Source organism: Sorex araneus, chromosome 9 (genome assembly GCF_027595985.1).
Source record: "Sorex araneus isolate mSorAra2 chromosome 9, mSorAra2.pri, whole genome shotgun sequence".
In the NCBI taxonomy this organism is placed as follows: Eukaryota; Metazoa; Chordata; class Mammalia; order Eulipotyphla; family Soricidae; genus Sorex; species Sorex araneus.
In genome coordinates this window covers 62273311-62295109 of record NC_073310.1, presented here as the reverse complement: position 1 = coordinate 62295109, position 21799 = coordinate 62273311, and the positions used below count along the sequence as shown (strand labels likewise).

Here is a 21799-nt window from a genome sequence, read left to right as displayed (position 1 = left end):
TGGGAAATGATCTGGGGGGTGTGCAGAGCGACTTCTAGTTCTTCATCCCCGACTCGGGCCAGCGGAGGAAGCGTCTGAACTCCTACCTCCAGGGCGTCGAAGCGGCAGCTGGAGTGGTACTCCACGTCGAAGTCGTGGATGGTGAGCTGCACGCTGCTCCCCGGCTCCGTGCGGAGGCGCCAGAGGCACTCCTTGCTGGGGGGGTACGTGGCTGGGTACCCCGGGCTGCTGAAGGAGCCCCGGGGTCCCGACAACTCGCCACCACAACCTGCGGAAACATGGAGGGTCTGGTCAATGCCACACAGGCCTCGGCCACCGGGGAAACTCCAGAACAACGCTGGCCAAAGGAGGGTGGCAACGCAGTGACCCGCGGCAGAGAGAACTCGCACCACTACAACAGAAGCGTAACTCAGCACGTATGCGGTGAGGGAACCACTGCGACCAGGGATGAAGCTACTTTAACAACGTTTACAACATCGCTTTGCTGCGACAGCTCCCGGTCCCCGTTCTTTCTAAAGCAAAACTCTCTTAATAGTTTCTTTTAATTTTATTCCTATTTTTAACTTTCTTCATTCTATGGAGGGAAAGAGTATACAGCGTAAGCAGTAGTCTGGGCCGAGTAAAGGAAGAGAATGTGCCCACCTGCAGCTTCCACTACTGGAAGCATCGCTCCTCAGTCCCTTCCACACCTGCATGTACGATTCTAAGCGTTCAGGTTTCTTTAAGAGCATGTATGGGTGATGACAAACCACCACGAGTGATGCCTCTTGTAAACCAAGCTCCTTGGCTAATGAATGTTTCCACACGGGCTCGTCCACTGGACTAACTGCCCCACCCGGGTAGGCAGGGAATAATGTGAGGGATCGTGCAGGGTGGGGCCTCCCCTTTGCTGAGAAGCTCAGACTCTTTAAAAACAAAAGCCCAGAGCAGTCTATTAAGACGAGAAAAGAGTTAGCAGTAGGGATCCTGACCCAAGGAAATTGCATCTGAGAACCCGTGAAACAAACAAATAAAAGGATAGAGATAAGTTCAGCTGTGGGAAAAGATTCCCGTGTGTTGTGTTGTACAGAGATTCACATGCTTGCCTTCGACAGCGCGGTAGGGTTAGAGCTAGCCGAGCACAGAGCAGGGAGGGCGCCTGCCTTGCACACCGCTGCCCCAATCCCTGCAGGGTGTACGCCCTCTCCGTAAGCCCCACCAGGAGTGGTCCCTGAGCACCTCTGGGTGCACCCTCCCCCCTGCAAAAAAGAGAAGATAGCAAAGCACTGAAAAGAGTCACCTGATGCTCTGATAACATTGCTCGCTGGCTTAGCTATGCCCTTCAGGTAGTTCCTAATTTAAAACTCAGACAGTGGTATCCATTACCCCCTACATGTCTCCAATGAGTGAGTGAATCAAGGGCAATGAAGGTCAAGTACCAGCCCAGCTGTTTACCTGGCTTGTGGGGAAAAGGCTAGGGCACCCCCCACCCATAAAGCTAGACACTTAGCTGGAGAAACACAGACGGATTCCGGAATGAAGAGGGAAAGACCCTCCTGGAAGTCAGAATGTCTGAAGGAGGTTGAAATTGAAAGACTAGAAAAACTCAGAGAAAAATACTCAGAGACATAAAATCATCTTCTTTTCCAAAAGCAAGGTTGTATGTAGGTGTGTGACTAAACAGAGGAAATGTTGGTAGCTTGCCTCAGAGAGCTGGGGCGACTTCTTTAATGGATTTTTTTTAAATCTGAGTTGTAGTGCCATGATTTACAATATGGATCAAAACTTGGTTCCCAGGGTAGTATTGACTGATTCGTAAGTTCTCTTCTTACTCTGGTCCAATGTTTTCATGTTTGAAAAACAAAGCCCCTCCCGATGACAGGAATAGATGTGCATTTGCACACGAATAAATGCAACGAGGGCTGGGACTAAGAAAGCAAGATGGAAAACCTGAGATCTGTCTGTGAGCCCCTCTCTGCAGATTCCTCCTCTACAAGTCACTGTCACTGTCCTCCCATTGCTCATCAATTTGCTCAAGCGGGCACCAGTAATGTCTCCATTGTGAGACCTGTTGTTACTGTTTTTGGCATATCGAATACGCCACGGGTAGCTTGCCAGGCTCTGCCGTGCAGGCGGGATACTCTCGGTAGCTTGCCGGGCTCTCCGAGAGGGACAGGGGAATTGAACCCGGGTCGGCTGCGTGCAAGGCAAATGCCCTACCTGCTGTGCTATCGCTCCAGCCCATTTTCAAATTTTAAGTAAATAAACTGGTTTTTATAAACATGTTATTCACTCACTATAGTACAGTGTAAACATAACATTTTTCCTGGACAGCTGTAAGGATCAAGCTCTGCCTCAGAGACGCACAAGCTGCACCTGCGAGACATATTCACAATCTCTACACTTGATTTTTATATGCACGGGGAAACCCAAGAATTACTGTAACTCGTTTTACTGCAGTATTTATGTTAGTGAGGCGGTCTGAAACAACCCACGGTGTTGCTTAGCTCTGCCAGCAGACTGGTACACATCTGAAGCAAAATACAACATTGGGGTGAGAAAACACTGCAGATGAGTTTAAACATATGCTTAAAACAGGACATAACCACACCCCCTTTTTATGGAAGAAGAGGTGAGAACCAACCAAACGTTGTGTCTGGGGCATGCTGGAGTGCAGTGACTGGTGTTCCCATCGTATGTTTCTCAGCATGCGTGTGAATAACTTCTTTGAGGGAGGGGGAGGGTGGTCAGTTGTAGCGGATGGCCTCCTTAGCAGTGCTGAAGACAGAGGCCACTCCCAGAGGCGCCTGGCCTGGCACTGCAGGGGTGGCAGTGCTGGGAACATCAGAGTGACATCCAGCATGCTGGGGGGCTGGGGGGGGAGCTCACAACGCCAGGAACCAAACCTGGCGACTTAACATACCAGGCACGTGGTCCAGCTCTGAGCTACCTCTTTGGCCCCATAAATTATTTTCATATTTAAAAAAAGATTATTTTAGGACCAAAGCTCAAGTAATGCGAACACAAGCTTAGCATCCACTGCAGGGCAGAGCACCAAAGCCTCAGGCCCACCTCACCAAACCAAACGCACGAGCAGTGCTCCCCAGCCCTCAGGCATAACTGAAAATAGCCCCTGTTGTCAGAAAGAAACAGAAAGTGCAAAATCGGGGCTGGGAAGCCAGAGAGAAAGGTTGGGGGAGAGAGAGAGATTTAGGGAGAGAAGGAGAAAAAGGGAGAGAAGGAGAAAAAGGAAGAGAAGGAGGAAAAGGGAGAGGAGGAGAGAGAGAGAGAGGGATAAGGAGAGGCAGAAAGAAAGGAAGAGGCAGAGAGAGGGAGAGGGAGATGGAGAGAGGAAAAGAGAGGAAGAGGAGCAGAGATAGGAAGAGGGAGAGGTAGAGAGGAAGAGAGAGAGGAGAGGGAGATGGAGAGAGGGATAGAGAGAGGCAAAGAGAGGAGACAGAGAGGGAGAGGGACACAGAGAGAGAGAGGGAGAGAGAGAGGGAGAGAGGAAGAGAGATGGAGAGGGAGAGGGGTAGAGAGAGGGAGAGAGAGGTAGAGGGAGATGGAGAGAGAGGGAGGGAGAGTGTGAGAGAGAGGGAGAGAAAATATGAGAGAGAGGGAGAGGGAATGTGAGGGAGAGGGAGAGGGAGGGAGAGGGAGAGAGAGGGAGGGAGAGGGAGGGAGAAAGGGAGAGAGAGGAAGAGGGATAGAGAGAGGGAGAGATAGAGGGAGAGGGACAGAGAGAGGGAGAGGGAGAGTGTGAGAGAGGAAGAGAGGGAGAGGGAGAGGGGTAGAGAGAAAGGGAGAGGTAGAGAGAGAGGGAGATGGAGAGAGAGGGAGGGAGAGAGGGAGAGAGAGGGAGAGGCACAGATAGAGGGAGAGGGAAGGAGAGGGGGAGAGAGGGAGATAGATGGAGAGGGAGAGGGGTAGAGAGAAAAGGAGAGGCAGAGAGAGGTAGAGAGAGAGGGGGAGAGAGAGTGTGAGAGAGGGAGAGGGATAGGGAGAGGGTACAGAGAGAGAGAGAGGGCAAAGTGGAGAGAAGGGAGAAAAAGGGAGAGAGAGGGAGACACAGAAGTCAGGCTGACCCCAGAATTCTCCAGCACCCATCTGCTCCCTGGAGCACAGTCAGGAGGAAGCCCAGAGCACCACTAGGTGCTAAACTAAACAAACTAAACAACCCCCCGAAAAAATGCCAGGGCCAGGCATGCAGCTGTGCACGCTCCGTGAGTCCCACCCGCATCACTCCAAAAGATGGACTGAAAAGAAACGCTCAGCAGAATCTCCATTTAATTCAAAAGAGCAGAAGAACCTTAGAAGCTTGACTGGCAAAGTAACTGTGATTCAGACTCAGTGTGTCCGTCTCTGAGAGGGGGATGGTTTCCAGCTTCTGCTGGAAAACCTTGACCTTGCAGGCCTGAATTTTATTTTTTCCAGTTCTCATCTAGGCACGGTGATTGACTACCCTGTTAATAATAGTTAATCAGAGCTTCAGGCGCTCCACGTCCAGCGCACACCCGCCATCAGAATGTCGCATCCCTCCACCGACATCTCAGGACCTCCTCCCGGAGCCCTCCACACCCCCTTAAAGACTCAGACCTGCTGGCTGATTCCCGGGGTCTGTTACACTGACCAATTATTAGCTCCTCATTCTGCTTCTTTATTTATTTTTTAATTTTTTATTAGTTAATCACCGTGAGGTAGAGTTACAGACTTGCAAACTTTCGTGCTTGCATTTCAGTCATACAATGGTCGAGTACCCATCCTTCCACCAGTACCCATTTTCCACCACCAGTGGTCCCAGCATCCCTCCCACCACCAACCCCCCACCCCCACCCCACCCCACCTCTGCGGCAGGGCATTCCCTTTTGCTTTCTATCTCCTTTGGGGTGTTGTGGTTTGCAGTAGAGGTATTAAGTGGCCATCATATTCGGTCTATAGTCTACTTTTTTTTTTTTCTTTTTGGGTCACACCTGGCGATGCACAGGGGTTACTCCTGGCTCTGCACTCAGGAATGACTCCTAGCGGTGCTCAGGGGACCATATGGGATGCTGGGAATCGAACCCGGGTCGGCCGCGTGAAAGGCAAACGCCCTACCCGCTGTGCTATTGCTCCAGCCCCCTATAGTCTACTTTTATCCTGCATCTCCCATCCTGAACGGGCCCTCCTAGCACCCTTTACTTGATGAGCTGCCTTTTTTTATCTGAGCTGCCATTTTTATCTGAGCTGCCTTTTATCTGAGCTGCCTTTTCCCCCAGCATGCAAGGCTGGCTTCTAAGCTGTGGAGTAATCCTCCTGGTACTTATCTCTACTGTTCTTGGTGTTAGTCTCCCATTCTGTTACTTTATATTCCATAAAGGAGTCAAATCTTTCTATGTCTACCCCTCTCTTTCTGACTCATTTCACTTAACATGATACTTTCCATGTTGATCCACCTATATGCAAATTTCATGACTTCATCTTTACCAACAGCTGCATAGTATTCCATTGTGTAGATGTACCAAAGTTTCTTTAACCAAACCAGTCATCTGTTCTCAGGCACTCTGGTTTTTTCCAGATTCTGGCTATTGTAAACAGTGCTGCAATGAACATATAAGTGCAGATGTAATTTCTACTATAAATTTTCCCCTTAACATGGCTTTAGCTGCGTTCCATAGGTTTTGGTAACTCGTGTCTTCATTCTCATTTGTTTCCAGGTATCTTTTGATTTCTTCCTTGATTTCCTTCCTGACCCACTCGTTCAACATTGAATTGCTTAATTTCCAGGTGTTTGATTTGAGTCTCCGTGTCTGTGCGCAATAACTTCTATCTTCAGTGCATTGTGGTCTGAAAAGATAGTTGATACAATTTCAATTTTTCTGATTCTATTGAGATATGTCTTGTGACCCAGCACGTGGTCTATTTTTGAAAAACGCACTGGAAAAAAATGTGTATTCTTTGTTTTGGGGATGCAGAGCCCCATAAAGATATATTAGCCCTCTCTCTTCTATCTCTTCCTTCAAAGCCACTGTTTCCTTGCTGAGTTTTAATCGTGTTGATCTATCTAGAGGTGATAGGGCAGTGTTGAAATCTCCAACTATTATTATGTTGCTAGAAATGTCCTTGATAAAATCTGTTAGCAATTGTTTTAAGCTGTTAGCTGGTCCCTCGCTCACTCTGCTTCTTTTGACCCCGGATGAGAGAGATCACACTGGACCTGTCCTCTCTTTGCAGACTTTAAGTCTGGTGCATGGGCCAGCATCCTTTTTTTTATGGTTCCCCAATTCCCCCTTTAATTTCTGGCCAAAGCCTCGTGACAAGCTGTTTAAAATTAGCCGTGCTGACATTGTTTATAGCCGATGGTGAGTGTTAGCAAAACACGGGGACTGCAAACGATGAGGAAATACTTGTCCTGCCCTCACCACATGTGGAAACTCTTCCTGAAGCCCCAGTTGGCAGAGGTCACACACACCTCAGGACCACCACTCGACTCCGGGCCTTCTGACACAGTGAACCGTACAAAGACGCTCCCGGAAGACTTTGAGGCAGCTGTCCAGGCTGCTTTAAGATGCAGCCCCTTTTCCCAAAACCCCTGGCAGGCAAGGATGCTGCCCCTTTTGAGCACATTTCTTTCAGCCCACAGTCTCCGCTCCTCTCATTCATGATTCCAAATAAATCATCTAATTAGAACAGTCTTTTGAAGAGAGCAATTTTAGGGCCAACCTAATATAAAAGAAACAAAAAATGGAGGCTTAGCGCTTTCCTGTCTCCTTTTTCTTCAGTATTAGTTGACCAACCTAATATAATTTTTTTAATGGTAGCTGATTCCACCAAAAAATCTTTATGACATTTTTCCATTGTTTTTTTCCAATTGTTTTAGGTTTCCTCGTAAATTCCTTCGCAAATAACAGGATACTGATCCCCATGAACCAGCCCCCATGAGCTGGCAACTGAATATTGGATTCCTGGCATTTGGGGATGCTTTGAGAAGTGATAGTGTTTATTTGACTTAACCACTTACATACATCTTTGGACTTTTTCCTCGGATTACAAAAAAACTCAAAATATTTCATTTAGGGGCCTGGAGAGATAGCAAGCATATAGGGCACTTGCTTTGCACACGGCAGACTGGATTTCGATCCCTGGCATCCCACATGGGCCCCAGGCACTGCCAGGAGTGCTCTGAGTGCAGAGCCAGGAGCAACCCTCTGAGCATCATCAAGTGGGCCCTCTTCTCCCCGAAATAGATTTCATTTCAAAAAGCAAAATGTTATTTTTAGGTCTGTCATTTTCTCTTTTCATCAATAACCCTTCCATGCATTTTTTTTTGTAGTGAATCACAATGAGATACAGTTACAGACTTACAAACTTTTGCGATTACATTTCAGTGATACAATGATCGAGTACCCATCCCTCCACCAGTGCCCATCGAGCATCCCTCAGCCATCCTCCACCACCAATGTTCCCAGCATCCCTCCCGCTACCCTCACCCCTTCCCACCCCCTGCCTCTGTGGCACATTCACTCTTACACTCTCTCTCCTTTTGGGTTTTATGGTTTGCAAGTCAAATATTAAGTAGCCATTATATTTGGTCCATCGTCTACTTTCCATGCATCTTTTAAAAAGAAATTCTGCTCTTACTCAGAGTGACACTCAAATGAGCAAACTATTACGCTGTCCAGAGGAATGAAAGACACTGGTGGAGACCCAACACTCTCAGAAGCTTTCTTTTTCTCCTTTGGGTTCTTATTAGGTCTGAAGTTCAACATATCGAAAGGTAGCACTGTCGTCCATTGTTCATCGATTTGCTCGATCGGGCACCAGTAACATCTCCATTGTGAGACTTGTTGTTAACTGTTTTTGGCATATAGAACATACCAGGGCTAGGCCGCGCGCCGGGGTGGACGCGCGCGCAGGGCGGGGCGTGAGCAGGGGTCGCGCGTTGGGCCGAGGCCGAGCAGTGGGACCCGGCTGGGTCCCTTCCGTGGGAGTGCAGGTGGAGACCCTCTCCCCCGGAGCCGGACGCACCTTCCCAAAGCGCGGGCAGGCCTGCGTGGTGCACTACACCGGGATGCTTGAAGGTGGAAAGAAGTTCGATTCCTCCCGGGACAGAAACAAGCCCGTTACGTGTATGCGAGGCGAGCAGGGAGTGATTGGAGGCTGGGGAGAAGGGGTCGCCCAGAGGAGCGTGGGCCAGAGAGCCAGACTGACCATCTCTCCAGGCTACGCCTATGGTGCCGCTGGACACCCGGGCATCGTCCCACCCAGCGCCACTCCCGTCTTCGACGTGGAACTTCTAAAGCTGGAATGACAGGACCGGCCCCCCGCGCTCCCCCTTCCTGGACGCGCCGTGGCGGGATCGGGCGCTCCCGGCGCCAGCGGGGTCCACGCGGAGCTCCCTGACGTTCCGCTCCACTCTGCACAAACCCCTCCCGACTGGGTGTGCTCACACCTGGCTTTGCTCCCCCCTCCTCGTGTGTGTGTTGACCGACTCTGTGCCAGAAGCCTCAAGTTACTCAGTTTATTTTGTTTCACTTTGGGGTGATGACTCGGTTTCAGACGTTTGGAATAGGCTTCCAATTAAGTATTTGTCGAGTATTAACAGCACAAGTCATGGGTTAACTTTAGAATAGGAATTGGGGGAGGGAGAGCGAGAGAGCTGCAAGAATTGTTATTTTATTTTCTTTTTTTCTTGGATGAAATTTTTATTATATATTAAACATTCTTGCTGCTGCGCTGTGAAGCCATAGCAGATTCGAGGCGCTCTTGAGGGCCCCAATACTCTCCACGGCGAGAGAAGTCCTCGGGTTGGATGGACAGCCCTCCCTAAAACTGAAGGGGGAGGGGGCTCCGGCCTCCCTGCCCGCCGCCCTCCCCTGAGTCCTTTGCCTTCGGAAGCAGATTGTTCTCACCGCCACGGACACCGCAGGTACCCACCCGGGCCGGGCGGCACCCGAAGCCTTCTGTGGCCTGGCCCCTCCCCACCCCACCCCAGTCCTGTGGTTTTTCTAGTGGATATTCAGGATTTTTGTAATCTAGCTTTCCAAACTTCACTTCCTAAATTTTAAGAACTTCAACCAGACGTTTTAAGTTGAAGGTGCTGTTCGTAGACGCTCACCACCGTGAAAGCCCTGACCTCACGCCACACCCGTGATCTCTTAGGATTCAGGCTGCTCTCGCAGCGTCGGCATCTCCGTCCCCTATGCTCGCCCCCCCCCCCCCCCCGCCCCTCTCACCCCTTTGCTGTCCTGTGTGGTGATTTGGTGAGAGGTTATCGCTGCCTCCCCCCCCTCCCCTCTGCACTACGTATGAGTTTTCAGTTTTATTATTGCAATAAAAGTGCTTTATGCTGGCAAAAAAAAAAAAAAGAATATACCACGGGTAGCTTGCCAGGCTCTGCCATGCAGGCAGGATACTCTTGATAGCTTGCCGGGCTCCCCGAGAGGGGCAGAGGAATCGATCCTGGGTCGGCTGCATGCAAGGCAAATACCCTACCCACTGTGCTATCGAAAAGTAATGAATTTACTTAAAACTTCAGTCGTGGAGTCAGAGAAATAACGCAGGGTAAAGACACACGTCCAGCATAGGCCTAACCTCAATTCAATCCCTGGCGCCCCACAGTCCTGTGAACAAAGCCAGGTGGACCCTGGAGGTTCCCAAACCCTGCCAGGGCCACCTGGGCCCCAGCCCTGCAGCATCTGAGCTAACGGCATCCTCAGCGCCGTGCACTGAACAGCTGTCCAGGCAATGCCAAAGAATCACCAGCAGTGGCCCTGGGTCCCCTGAGCACCCTCCCCAATAAGAGTTTAAAAAATTCACATCAGTCTCCTCCAGCTCCTGAATGACCATGGTCCCAGAGGCACACAAACCAATCTCGGAACCCAGCGTCTTTTGGCAGAGATCCTTCCAGACTTATTACTAAAATATCAGAAGTCCAAAATCATATGTTCTTCATATTCAGCAATAGAAAACAAATTATCTAATGATGCTTTTTTGGCAGGTCTGATTGTTGGGGAAAATTCCAAATAATAATGGTGGGTCTCTTGTCAAAATATTGAATATAATCAAAGTAGAGAGAAAATTATCTGCTACACAGGCGGGGGTGGATGGGAGGGGGGTGTACTGGGGTTCTTGGCGGTGGAAAACGTGCACTGGTGAAGGGATGGGTGTTTGATCACTGTATGACCGAGACTTAAACTTGAAATCTTTGTAACTGTTCTCACGGTGATTCAATAAATAAATAAATAAATAAATAAATAAAAACATAAATCTAAAAAAAATTAACCCTTAAAAAATTCACATCGGGGCCGGAGCGATAGCACAGCGGGTAGGGCGTTTGCCTTGCACACGGCTGACCTAGGTTCAATCCCCCGCATCCCATATGGTCCCCCAAGCACTGCCAGGAGTAATTCCTGAGTGCAAAGCCAGGAGTAACCCCTGAGCATCGCTGAGTGTGACCCAAAAAGCAAAAAAAAAAAAAAATCACATCAAATAAAAAAGAGCATATTGAGTTTGTGCTAATTTACAGTGTACTCTTGAGGTAATTCTGACCACTACTATTGAAACTTTTGTTTATTTTTGGGTTTCACCTGGCAGTGCCTGACTCTGTGCTCAGGAATTTGGGGACCATATGGGGTTCCAGGGATAGAACAGGGGCTGGTCACTGAAGGAAAGAGACTCACCCCATGTCTGATCACTACGGCTCCAATTAGAGTAGACTGAATCACTCCATCTTTAGCCTTCTAAATTTTGAAAGGTAAAAACACCTTTCCAGTTCTAATCATTCAGGATTCACAGAGCACGTGCCACAGTACAAACAGAGTCACAAGTACTGTCTTCTGAAAAAAAAATTATTTATAGCCAGAAAAAGTGCTATTGTCACAGTCTCCCCTGCAAGGCATTTAATTTTTCTTTAATTTTACTTCAGTTTACAAAGAATAATTTAGAATATGTTTTTGCTTGACAGAAACTATTGGTGAGGTCTATTTTATCTTTCTCAAGTGAATAGGCAGTTAATTTAAATAAAAATAAGTGAGACGTCATGTTGAGTTACTGAAAGAATTTCAGTTTTTGTCAGTTCCTGTACAATGATGCTAGCATAATTCTTTCCCCGAAACTACTTTACAGCCTGCAGATAAGAGATTTTAATCTAGCTGTGCTTCAATCTCTTGGGAAACATTACTTTTCCCTGGATTTTAAAGTTTCTTTAACATACATACTTCGTTTCAGGCAAAAGAAAATGTGTATATACATATATATATACACATATATTATGAATTTTGAAACTAAGAAAATGAACAATAACATGTACTTGCTCTTAATGACTTCACAAAATTATTAAAACTTTTATTACCCAAGAAAAGTAAGTACTTATGATTTTGATTGATGTATAATTTCAAACTCCAGGTAGGCTAAAAGTGAAACAAATAACATGCATTTGAAATTGCATAATTAGGGATGGAAATGAAAAATTATGAATTCAAAGTAGAACTGAAGCTTTTATATTTTATATACCTGCAAATAAGAATAGAATTCACTTGTAGTGGTAGTGGTGAAAGAATGTATAATGTGAGTCTTCTAAATTATACTTGTGCATGATTTTCACTTAACTTGCTGTAGATTGGGGTCTTACAAAATAGGAAATGTAACCGAGAACGAGTTACACTGCCATAAAGAAATGCCAAGACAATCCAGAAATCCCATGTATATAATTCTAAAGGAGAGAAAATGTGTTCCAAGGCTAGCATAATCAAAGCAAAATCATGTTATTCTGCTTTTTGTCTTCATATAGAATAACAATGCTGTTCACTTTAATGTACCACTTTCTCTAATAGAAAAGGTTTATTTTTGCTTCATTACCAATAAAGAATGTGGAATTTCAAAACATACTTATTTGGCAAGCTGCTTTCCCTGTGAAGTTACCAACAGTGCTGGCCTCAAATATTAAAAGCTTTCTGCTGAAATGTATTCTAATTTTACTTTCCTACTGAATTCAACTTTATCTGGGGCCAGGTACGGAAACAAGTGTCTTGTCCACTGCGGTCTCTCCCTCCGTGTGGAATTTAGCACTTGACCATCTCTTGATAAAATATAGTTTCTCCTGAATGAGTCACAGAAGAAAATCTACGCCTAAATCCAACTGCCCGTTTTGAGATGGAAACCGTAAGGCTTCTGGAACATCTCAGACATCTACACTCATTTAGAGCTGCAAAGGTGGAAACAGATGAAGCAGACTGATATTAAACATCGTGTCATTGTTGGTCATGTCTTTGTTTTTACACGGGAGCCAGGGGTCACAGAAAAAGGCAGGAAAGAGATGGGGTGGGGGGCGAGTGGAGAGAGGGCGGGAGGTGAGAAAAGATAAATAGTCACCAACTCATTTCATCAAGCAACTAGGAAAGAGGTTACAGTTACATCCTCACCTGCCCCCCCCCTTTCCTCACCCTGATTATGTTACATCCCCTATCAGGATGAATATATATTAGCTGTAACAGAAATAGAAACATTTTACATTACTTCCTATTCTCAGAACAATTTTCTAGTATTTTCTATTCATAACTGGACTTACTTCAAAACTCTAAAATAGATGGCAAAGATTTAGGCTGGTAGTTTCTGTGATCAATACGACACGGGGGAAAAAATAACAAACATAATTAACAACAGGGGAAGAAATAACAAAAATAATTACTGGGGTGAGGACAAGGGAGCGATGGACACTGAATTTGGAGAGATGTAAACTGAACGACTTTGTAGCCTTTGTTGCTGAGAAATTTTCAGAGTTGTGCAATTCCCATGCTGAGTCACAAACTTGAAGAGCCATTATAACATACCATATAACATCAGACAAAAGACATAAATCAAAATACTCTTTGGCCCCGGCGGGGTTGCTCCTGGGTAACGAGCTGAAGCTGTCTGATGCTCAGCGTCTTCATCTATGACGTACAGATTAACTTCAAGTTGGCCTTAGGAGGTGTAGGATAACACTGGCTTGTCCTTTTTGCCTTGCCGCAGGGAGCTTAGGTTTATTGGGTTACTCCCATCACAGTGTTCCCACTCCTCTGTGATTATTTGTAACTTCTTTCTTTGTGCTCTGTTGACATGTAAATATTGTTTTTCTCTTCTCTGTAAGTCCTTTGCATAGTTAACTCAGAGCAATGTCCATTTTGTATGAGCACAAGAAGACAATTAATGCTATGCCTTTGTGACCTGGGAGTTAACTCTGAATGATATTTACCTCCTGGACATCTGTTCTCTCAACCCATACCTCAGTTGCCCTTACTTTCTAGCACCCCCTTAAGGTCCCAATGAGGGACTGGATGGACCCAGGGCAAGCGGTGAGCTATGAGCTACCCTGGCATCGAAATGGGCCTGACCAAAGTGCTATAATGCTTAACTATAAGTTAAGAGCTTGGTCATGGACAAATTCTGTCATGATCCAAAAAGAAATAACTAGATTCAGACCCTGCTAGAGTTAGCAAAGATTAATCTAGCCTGAGCACTGTAATCTGAGTCTGTTGCAAGATGTTCCCAAGAGAGCCATCCTACAAGCCTCAATGTATCTCTTACTGTGTCCATACAAAAATAATATTAAGAAGTAGAATTTAGATGTTAATTAAGATGTTAATTAAGTTATTGGACTAAGGAGAAGAGGAACACCCCTAGGAGGTGTTTCCGGCCTTGAGCCTGATGGGTGGTCAAGAGGGGCTTTCTTGTGTTGATTTTGCTACAGGACTAGGTGTAACAGCATGGGCCCAGAATGCTGGGAGTTGGAGAGAGACAGGGGTAGAGAGATGAGACCGTTGGAGGAAAGCGTGGGGCAGCCAGATGGAACATGGAGAGATGAGCGGGAGGCAGGAGGAGACGGGCACGAGGGGCCGCGTGAGACTAGAGGGGGGGCTCAGAGAGACGGGAACAGTGAGTGGGGAGAATGGGGTAAACAGCAACTGACCACCGGCTTGGCCCTCGTTTCCTCCTCATCTGCCCCATGGCCTGGGCTGCCCTGGGTGGGGGAGCGGCCTGGGACCACCCAACCCGGGTGGCGAAGGGGAGAGCCGTCAGGGCCTCCCCGGCTGCCCCGGAGATTAAATAAGGAGGTACATTCCTGAGTACATTCATCTGCCCTTGGGAGGCTGGACTAAGTGCCTTATGTAGACACATCACTCATCCTTGCAGTTCACCGTGGTCTCGCAGGAATCGATCCCGACATGCGGTAAAGGTGGAGAAAGTTAGAGAAAGACTGGGCCAGCTGAAGAGCACTTCTGGAGAGCCGGCGGGGTGAGCACTCACTTGGCCATGAAGCTGTCAGAACCCTCTTTGCAGGGAACGGCACAGCTTTTCATGAGTGTGCTCTTTGGCTTGAGATGCCGAACCATTGCTGAGAGGCGAGGAAGCTCACATCACCCCCCGCCCCAGCACTTGAGGTGTCCCCAGAGGCCCCCAGCATGGTAGGGTCAAACTAGGACCCTCAGGTCCACCAAAGGGCCAAATGGCTGAGAATTTCCAGAAGTGACCTCAGGGGTCTTTGAGCACCAGTGCACCTAAAAGAAAGATCACACCAGGCCCATTTTAGAGATGTGCAAAGTGAGGCTCAAAGGGGACATGGGCTGGCAGCTCAGGAAATGGGTTCCGCTTCAGGGCCAACTGTGGGCCCCTTCCATCGGGTGTTCCGAGGCCAGCTGTCCGTCCTTTCTTCCGTGAGCCCCTGACCTCACCCCCCCCCCCAATTTCTCTCTCCTCTATGCCCCATGGGGCACTGAAAGGGTAGTGTTGAAACTGCTCTGGCCTTTTACTGAGCAAGTCACCATAGCAACCTGGGAAAATAAATAAAGCAAAGATTTGTTTTCACCGAATTTGAGAGAAAACTGGCAACTCCTGATACATAAACATGGTCAGCCCTTGGCGCACGTGAAATAAAATAATGTCCTAAAGACTCAGGCGCTTTCCGGCTGCGAGGAGCTAATCTTTACGAGACTGGGGTACGGCGAGCAATCAACGGCTGGGTTGTAGCTTCCCAGCTGAGAGGAAGCGCGGGCTTTATCGGCAGGAAGCACGCGGATAACGCCAGCTCCTGGCCAGGAGAGGCCGTGGCTGCGGGGAAATCTGCTCACTTGGGAAGACAATTCAACTATTATTTTTCCTCACAAAAGGGTGTTGATGACACTTGTCCATGGCGAGTCCACCACAAGCTCGCAATGTCAGAATTCCCAAGCAGAAGGGGCGTCGGGAGCTGCTCCCACGAGCGCAGACCAAGCAATGAAACAAGGTGCCAGGCTTGGACCAAGCAATGAAACAAGGAGCCTCAGTGTCCCCCAGGGTTGCTGGGGCGCTGCCACCTGCTGACACTTAGCCTGCTCCTGAAACTGCAGATACGCCCCCACCCTGGGAGACTGGACGGAAAGGAATAGAGAACGGACCCAAACAGGGACCCTTCACATCTCCTCTCATTTTCAGGGGAAGTCCTGAGAAATCAGGGGTCTGAGCTCAAAAGCAGCCGCCAGCTGGAAGGACAGTGGCGGAAACAAATCCAGCTGCAGGGGAGGCCCAGGAGCCGGAGGGCCACGGTACATTTAAAGTGCTGCTGACCAGGAAGCCAAACCTTGCCCCCACTCTTCCTCCGGTTAGCCCGACCTACAAAAGGCAGCCCTTGGAGGCGTGAGGCAACCGTGGCCCAAGGTTGTCCCCAGACCTCGGGACCTGTGAAATGGGCTAGGGCGTCGGCGAGCATGCTGCAGTCACTCTGGTTTAATCGCGTAGCTCCCCAAGGCTCACAGGAGGCTGGAGTCAGGGATGGAGTTGGACGGGAACCTTGTCCTGCCTGCTGGGGCACCTTGGGAACAACAGCAATTGATTTATCCCGAGTCTGCAGAGAGGCTGCAGAGGGACTGGAGCGATAGCACAGCGGGTAGGGCGTTTGCCTTGCATGCAGCCTACCTGGGTTCGATTCCTCCGCCCTTCTCGGAGAGCCCAGCAAGCTACCGAGAGTATCCCGCCTGCACAGCAGAGCCTGACAAGCTCCCCGTGGCGTATTGGATATGCCAAAAACAGTAACAACAAGTCTCACAATGGAGACATTACTGGGGCCCGCTCAAGCAAGTCGATGGATGACGGGATGACAGTGCAACAGTGCAGTGCTGCAGAGGGAAGGCCACGATCTGAAGGCTCACGCGGCAGGCTGAGCTCTTTCCTGGCCTCTTGCTGTATGTCCGTGTGGCAGAAAGGGTCCTCCTTGGTAAGAGTCTAAATCGCTTCCCAGGCCATCTCCTTCCTACCTCCTACCTTCCACCTCCTAATACCATCGCCTTTGAGTTTATGGCTTATCACAAGAAATTTTAAGGCAACACAAAGGCTCAAATCCAGCAATGTCTATTTTTTGAGGCAACGACAGACGCATGGAAGACTAGGAATCACACTCAGAGGGTACCAGCAACCCGTGACAGAGGACAATGGGTTGCCAGCATGGAGGAATTGGAATTTGGAAAGTCTCATCTTCCATCAGACCTCACTCAAGTCCGAGCTTCACGGCTGAGCCTTTGATGACCGAGTTCAACACAGCACTGCAGAGGAAGGAGATTCCTCTGTTTGCCAAGGGAGGGACTGGAAAGGAACTCTGGCAATAATACCCTAACATGAAGCTAATGACTTGGAAAACAGATCAAACAAGCCCCAAAAGCAACATTTTCCATAGTTATAAAATGACTTTAAGATTAGCATATAAGGGGGGCTGGAGTGATAGCACAGCGGGTAGGGCGTTTGCCTTGCACGCGGCCGACCCGGGTTCGATTCCCAGCATCCCATATGGTCCCCTGAGCACCGCCAGGGGTAATTCCTGAGTGCAGAGCCAGGAGTGACCCTTGTGCATCGCCAGGTGTGACCCAAAAAGCAAAAAAAAAAAAAAAAAAAAGATTAGCATATAAGATGTCATATGAATATTCAAAATGACAATATCATAGCCAGCTGACTCTCTGAGACACATTAAATCTCAACATAAAAGTGTGTGGGGTTAGTACACCATTCAAGAAAAATGAACCTAAAGGGCTTTTCATCTGATGTGAATTTTATTTTTCTGTATAAAAAAATAACTTTCATTTTGACCAGGTATGTTTAGCTAGTCTGTCATCTTTTCAATTGCAATCTAGATTGTTTTCCTTTTCATTAACTCATTTCAACCAAATTTAGAAATGATTCCCCAGTAGAAATTCTTTTGTTTACAGATCAGGAGAAATCAGTCAACTGATCATTCTATTTCTCTTCTCCCTGGGACTTTTCAAATTATTTAAAGATTTTATTTTAAATCATTGAGGATTTCTCTGAATGAAATATATAAAAACAGTACAAAAACATCTTCCAAGGACAAAGAATAAAAACTAGGACAATGGGACCAATATCCCTTGAAATGCATGGTCATTCTTAAGACAGCAAACAGTAACTTAATAAAATTCCCCACAAAAGCAAAGACCCTGAGAATGTGTGTGTGTGTGTGTGTGTGTGTGTGTGTGCACGTGCACGCGTGCATGCACACACCATTTCCAAGGGCAGTACTCACATGTCTACTAAAAAGTATGCTTTCTAATCCTGGTTTCTTTTCATTGGCATCTTTGGAGCATAGAGCCCTTGCACGCCCCCGCCCCATGACACCACACACACACACACACACACACACACACACACACACACACACACACAGAGTCTTCTCTCCCCGAAGCTTCAGCCTTTTCTCCCAGCCATCTAGCCCACAGCGCCTGAGGTGAGCAATACTGTAGTGTCCTCTGTCCCTTCGATTGCTCCCGATTGCTCAGTAATCATAACACTGCTACCTTGAGCACAGCAAACGCTGTAGAACCAGCTGAGGTCGGGAGCTTGGGCAGGGGACCGTCTCTGGACGGGCTTCCGACTTCCCCAACTCCTCCATGCCAATCCCCGTGCCGATCCAGGCACGCCACTCAGTCCAGTGGCCCTCTCACTCTCTCCACAATGGCTCTGCTGAGCCAGTTTGCACAGAGAAACTGCGGCTGCTGCAGATTTGACAGTCAGTACCGTATCCCGCACAGATGGTCCAGCCACTGTTCTAGATCAGTACCGTATTCCGCACAGATGGTCCAGCCACCGTTCTAGAGCAAGCCCCGAAGAAGAGTGCTTGATACATGGCAAAAAAGCTGGCCGTGTGGCCGCGCAGGCTGCTGCGGTAACCCTCCACTAGCCCTTTGCCAAGGGACACACCTCCTCCATTCTGGCTACTTGTACCCGGAGAAAGGATGGACCATGTGGGTGAGTGGAGAGCACTTGGACACAGCAGCACATACGTGGGAGCGAGACCCATGTTCCTTCATACACTATTCCTGTCCCTAGTGGGAGCCTGACAAACTTGAACCTGCGTTGCATTGCAAGAGCATTGAAATTGTGGAGAAAAAGGATTTGCTTTTAGGCGGGATGCAGCTCTTGAAAATACTCAGGAGTGCTGGGCCACAACGGGTCCTGGGAATTTCCCCATCACTTCCCACACGAGTGAGTCTGAGGATGCTACTTCACATCTTGGGCGGTGCTCAGGGCTTACTCCTGGATTGGCACTCAGGGATCACTCCTGGTGGTATGGGGGACAATGTGGTATGCCAGGGGGACCTTATAGGGTGCTAGGGATAGAACCCGGGTAAGCCACATGCAAGGCAAATGCCCTACCCACTCTAGCATGGCTCCAGACCCCATACCTTCACTTCTTTGACACGCCTTTCTCAGTTTCCTTTCTTCCTAATATGGGGTGCAGATGCTGATTCAGAAAATTTGTAGGTGGGGACAGGAAATCCTGATTTGAGAGGAGCTGTGCCCACGTGGCTGGCACATGGTGTCATCTGTTTAACATGACACCATCACCACTCGTGATACTGAACGAGGTGTCCAAGTTCAACCCATACGCTCAACATCATGTAATCATATGATCAATCACTCTCTAGAGGCAACGTGCTTGGTTTTCACTCTAGTTCATGGATTAACCTAAGTGTAAATTGTATGCAGAGGGTAAAATTAATAAGTGCCTTCTCTGAGGGACCTTCAGTGATGACCAGAAGGAGAGAGGAAGTCCAGAGTGAAGTAGATTCACGCCCTTCCTCATGCCAAGAACATAAAATCTTGTCACATCCTCCAGAACCGCATTGCCCTTGCCCGGGGAGTCCATCTCTGCTGAAGTCAGTGCCAAGGCGGGCGTCCCCCTCCCTGAGTCCACAGAGGCATATCCATAACGCAAGCCGTGGGGCCAGCAGCACTGGAGCCGGCCCTGGTACAACTTCAGGAAATGCTCAAAAGGAGAAATCTCTTCATATTCCCCACTGAACAGTGTATTTGTTCTAGATGGGTACAAGCATTTGGGGTTGCTACAAAATCTGAAACTGGGAAGGGAAAAAAAGTGTGGTTTTGTTTTTCCTGTTGGACAAAAAAAAAAGCCCAGAATCCCCTGGAAAGTCTGCGTAATATCCACTGGGGCTGCTTGTTGCTAGGAAACTGGAACACAAATAGAAGCTTCAAGAAAACCCTTCCTTTGGCCCAAATCACAAGGACAATTACAAATTGTGCAATACAGGACTTGGGAAGGTCGTGCTTGTTGGAGGGTTTCCCCCCTCCTTTCTATACCCCTTTCAAGGAGCAGCGGTGGAAAGGGAACGCAAACTCTTTCAAACAGTAGCAACAGGGGAATTGGGAGGCGAGATGCCTCCGTGGCTCTTTCTGGCGCTGGGTCAGAGCCAGGCCGACACGCAGGTCAACTGTGTGTATGTGTATTTTCTGTGGTTGTCAGGGCAGCAAACCATGTCAGGATTTAGCTTTTCCACACATTCTGCAACGTCTGCCTCTGCTTCGAGCTGCCTCCAATGGCCATCCCATGATTAAGCCAGAAAAGTCTTGAATTAATGGCAAAAAAGAGCTGCAGAGGTTTCTTCATTCTTTCTCCAATTTTACAAAGATGCGTTAGCTGACAAAGAGGTTCTTAGAAAATCAGAATCAGACACCAAACTTCTTTGTGAGTGGGGTCACAGGGGGAAGTGGGGAGGCTTAAAGCAGACCCAGTATCCTCATGCAGAAACCTGTGCTTTGGGTCTGCACTAAGCTCAATCCCTGGGCTTCGAATTTTTCTAAGAGCATCACAGAGGTAACAGTTTCGAATAGTCTAGAACTGCTAGGACAAGCATAAACGGAGTAGAGAATGCATAAGTGGGAACGGAAATCTAATGAGCACTTAGGGAAACAGGTTTTCATTTAAGCAAAGAAAATGTTTTTTGTTGTTTTAAGCTTCTCTTTTGCTCTTTCCTGAGAAGACTCAAACCGTTCCCAGGGTCCATGGCATTTGGGCCCGTGTGCCTTGACCAACTTGCGAAGCCAACGTGCGGTATCTCTTGATGGTGCAGGAGGTCATACCCGTTGAAGTGACACCACAGAAGCCGTGTGTCTGGGCTGGAGGGGGGCCAGGCTGTGTCACTCACATCCCCGCCTCGCGAGTCGCCCCTGGGACCCTCCTCTTCTACCACCACTCAGGAAAGCCCGTTCGCTGGGAGCCTCCTAACGCGAGTCTGCTGGAAGACGCTGCCCCGCGCGCAAGCAAAGATGCAGGTGACACCAAGTCACAGGGCCCGACGGGCTGTCTCCGACCACCGCGGTGTGGCTCGGCGACTCTCAACTGTCCCTTACTACCCTTCCCAGGGGTCTCTCTAGCGTTTTTCTCCAAGCGCCCCAGGATGAAACTTCCCAACTCCAGTGTAGCACAGAACTCTCCAAGGAAAACCATCTTTCCTCTTCACCCTCCCAGGAAGCCCTGCTTGCTCTCGGGAGTGACTCAGACAACACGTGACTTCGCTGAAATCCTGGCCCGTTGCACAATCCTGGCTCCCTCCCAGGCCTTCCCCGTCCCTCTCGGCGCTGTCTCCCCGACTCTGTCTCACTGAACTGCAGGGACTCCGTGTTCAGGACTTCATTTCAAAGCTTCCCGGGGGGCATCTCTCTGTGGCTCTCCCCGGGCCCCAGAACCTGCTGGCTACGCGGCCATGGGTCTCGTGGGTCTGTCTCCCCTGTGGAGACCAGGATGCTCTCTCTTCCTGTCTCTTGCACCCCAACCTCACCCCAAGCCCAGAACTCCCAGCTCTGCCCTTTCGGAGTGTAGGGGTGGGGTCATGGGGGCCCGCTGTCCCAGCCTGACTTCTGTGTCACTCCCAGGGCTGGAACAATAGCACAGCGGGGAGGGCGTTTGCCTTGCACAGAACCGACCCAGGTTCGATTCCCAGCATCCCACATGGTCCCCTGAGCACCACCAGGCCAGAAATAATTCCTGAGTGCAGAGCCAGGAGTAATCCCTGTACATCGCCGGGTGTGACCCAAAAAGTAAAAAAAAAAAAAAAAAAAAAGACTCCTGGATGCTCACCCCGAAAAGGTCCTGTGGGAACAGCAGAGAGCAGCAGTCACCCCAACCAAGCCCTTGGCGGAAACCCAACCAGCACCCGGATTTCGGACTCCCGGCTGGCCGGCAGTAAGGGATCCAGGCCTGTGGTTTACGTCTCCCCCCCCCCCCCCCCAGGGCTTTGCAAAGGCAGGACATGGACGAGAAACTTCCGTTCCATACGCAGAAACCAGATGTGATGGTGGCTGTGGCGGAACGAATGAACGGCCCAGACACGTGCTCTCCGCAGACGCCTCCCTGGGCGCGTGGCACGCAGGAGTGTGGGTGAGTCCCAGCACCACCAGGGGCAACCCCCAATCTCAGCTCCTGCTCAGAGTCGCCTCTGAGCGCTGCGGGTGTGCCCGGAGCCAAACACATGGGGGAAAACAGCAACAGTTTCCACAGTACCCAAACTATGCTTAAAAATAACAAACA

The 21799-nt window shown here is 48.8% G+C and overlaps 2 protein-coding genes across 2 annotated transcripts in view; one reads left to right on the top strand and one right to left on the bottom strand.

Annotated features, from left to right (window-relative positions):
- Nucleotides 1-21799, bottom strand: part of CUBN (cubilin) — a 271581-nt gene that overhangs the window by 138790 nt on the left and 110992 nt on the right. The window contains exon 29 of the mRNA XM_004605343.2: nucleotides 87-268. Coding sequence (XP_004605400.2) covers nucleotides 87-268 — 182 coding nt within the window. The remainder of the gene's footprint in view (nucleotides 1-86; nucleotides 269-21799) is intronic.
- On the top strand, nucleotides 279-8266 carry LOC105942821 (peptidyl-prolyl cis-trans isomerase FKBP1A-like). The gene is made up of 3 exons (XM_055147069.1): nucleotides 279-423; nucleotides 7709-7732; nucleotides 7827-8266. The coding sequence occupies exons 1-3, from the start codon at nucleotides 279-281 to the stop codon at nucleotides 8264-8266; spliced, it is 609 nt and encodes a 202-aa protein (XP_055003044.1).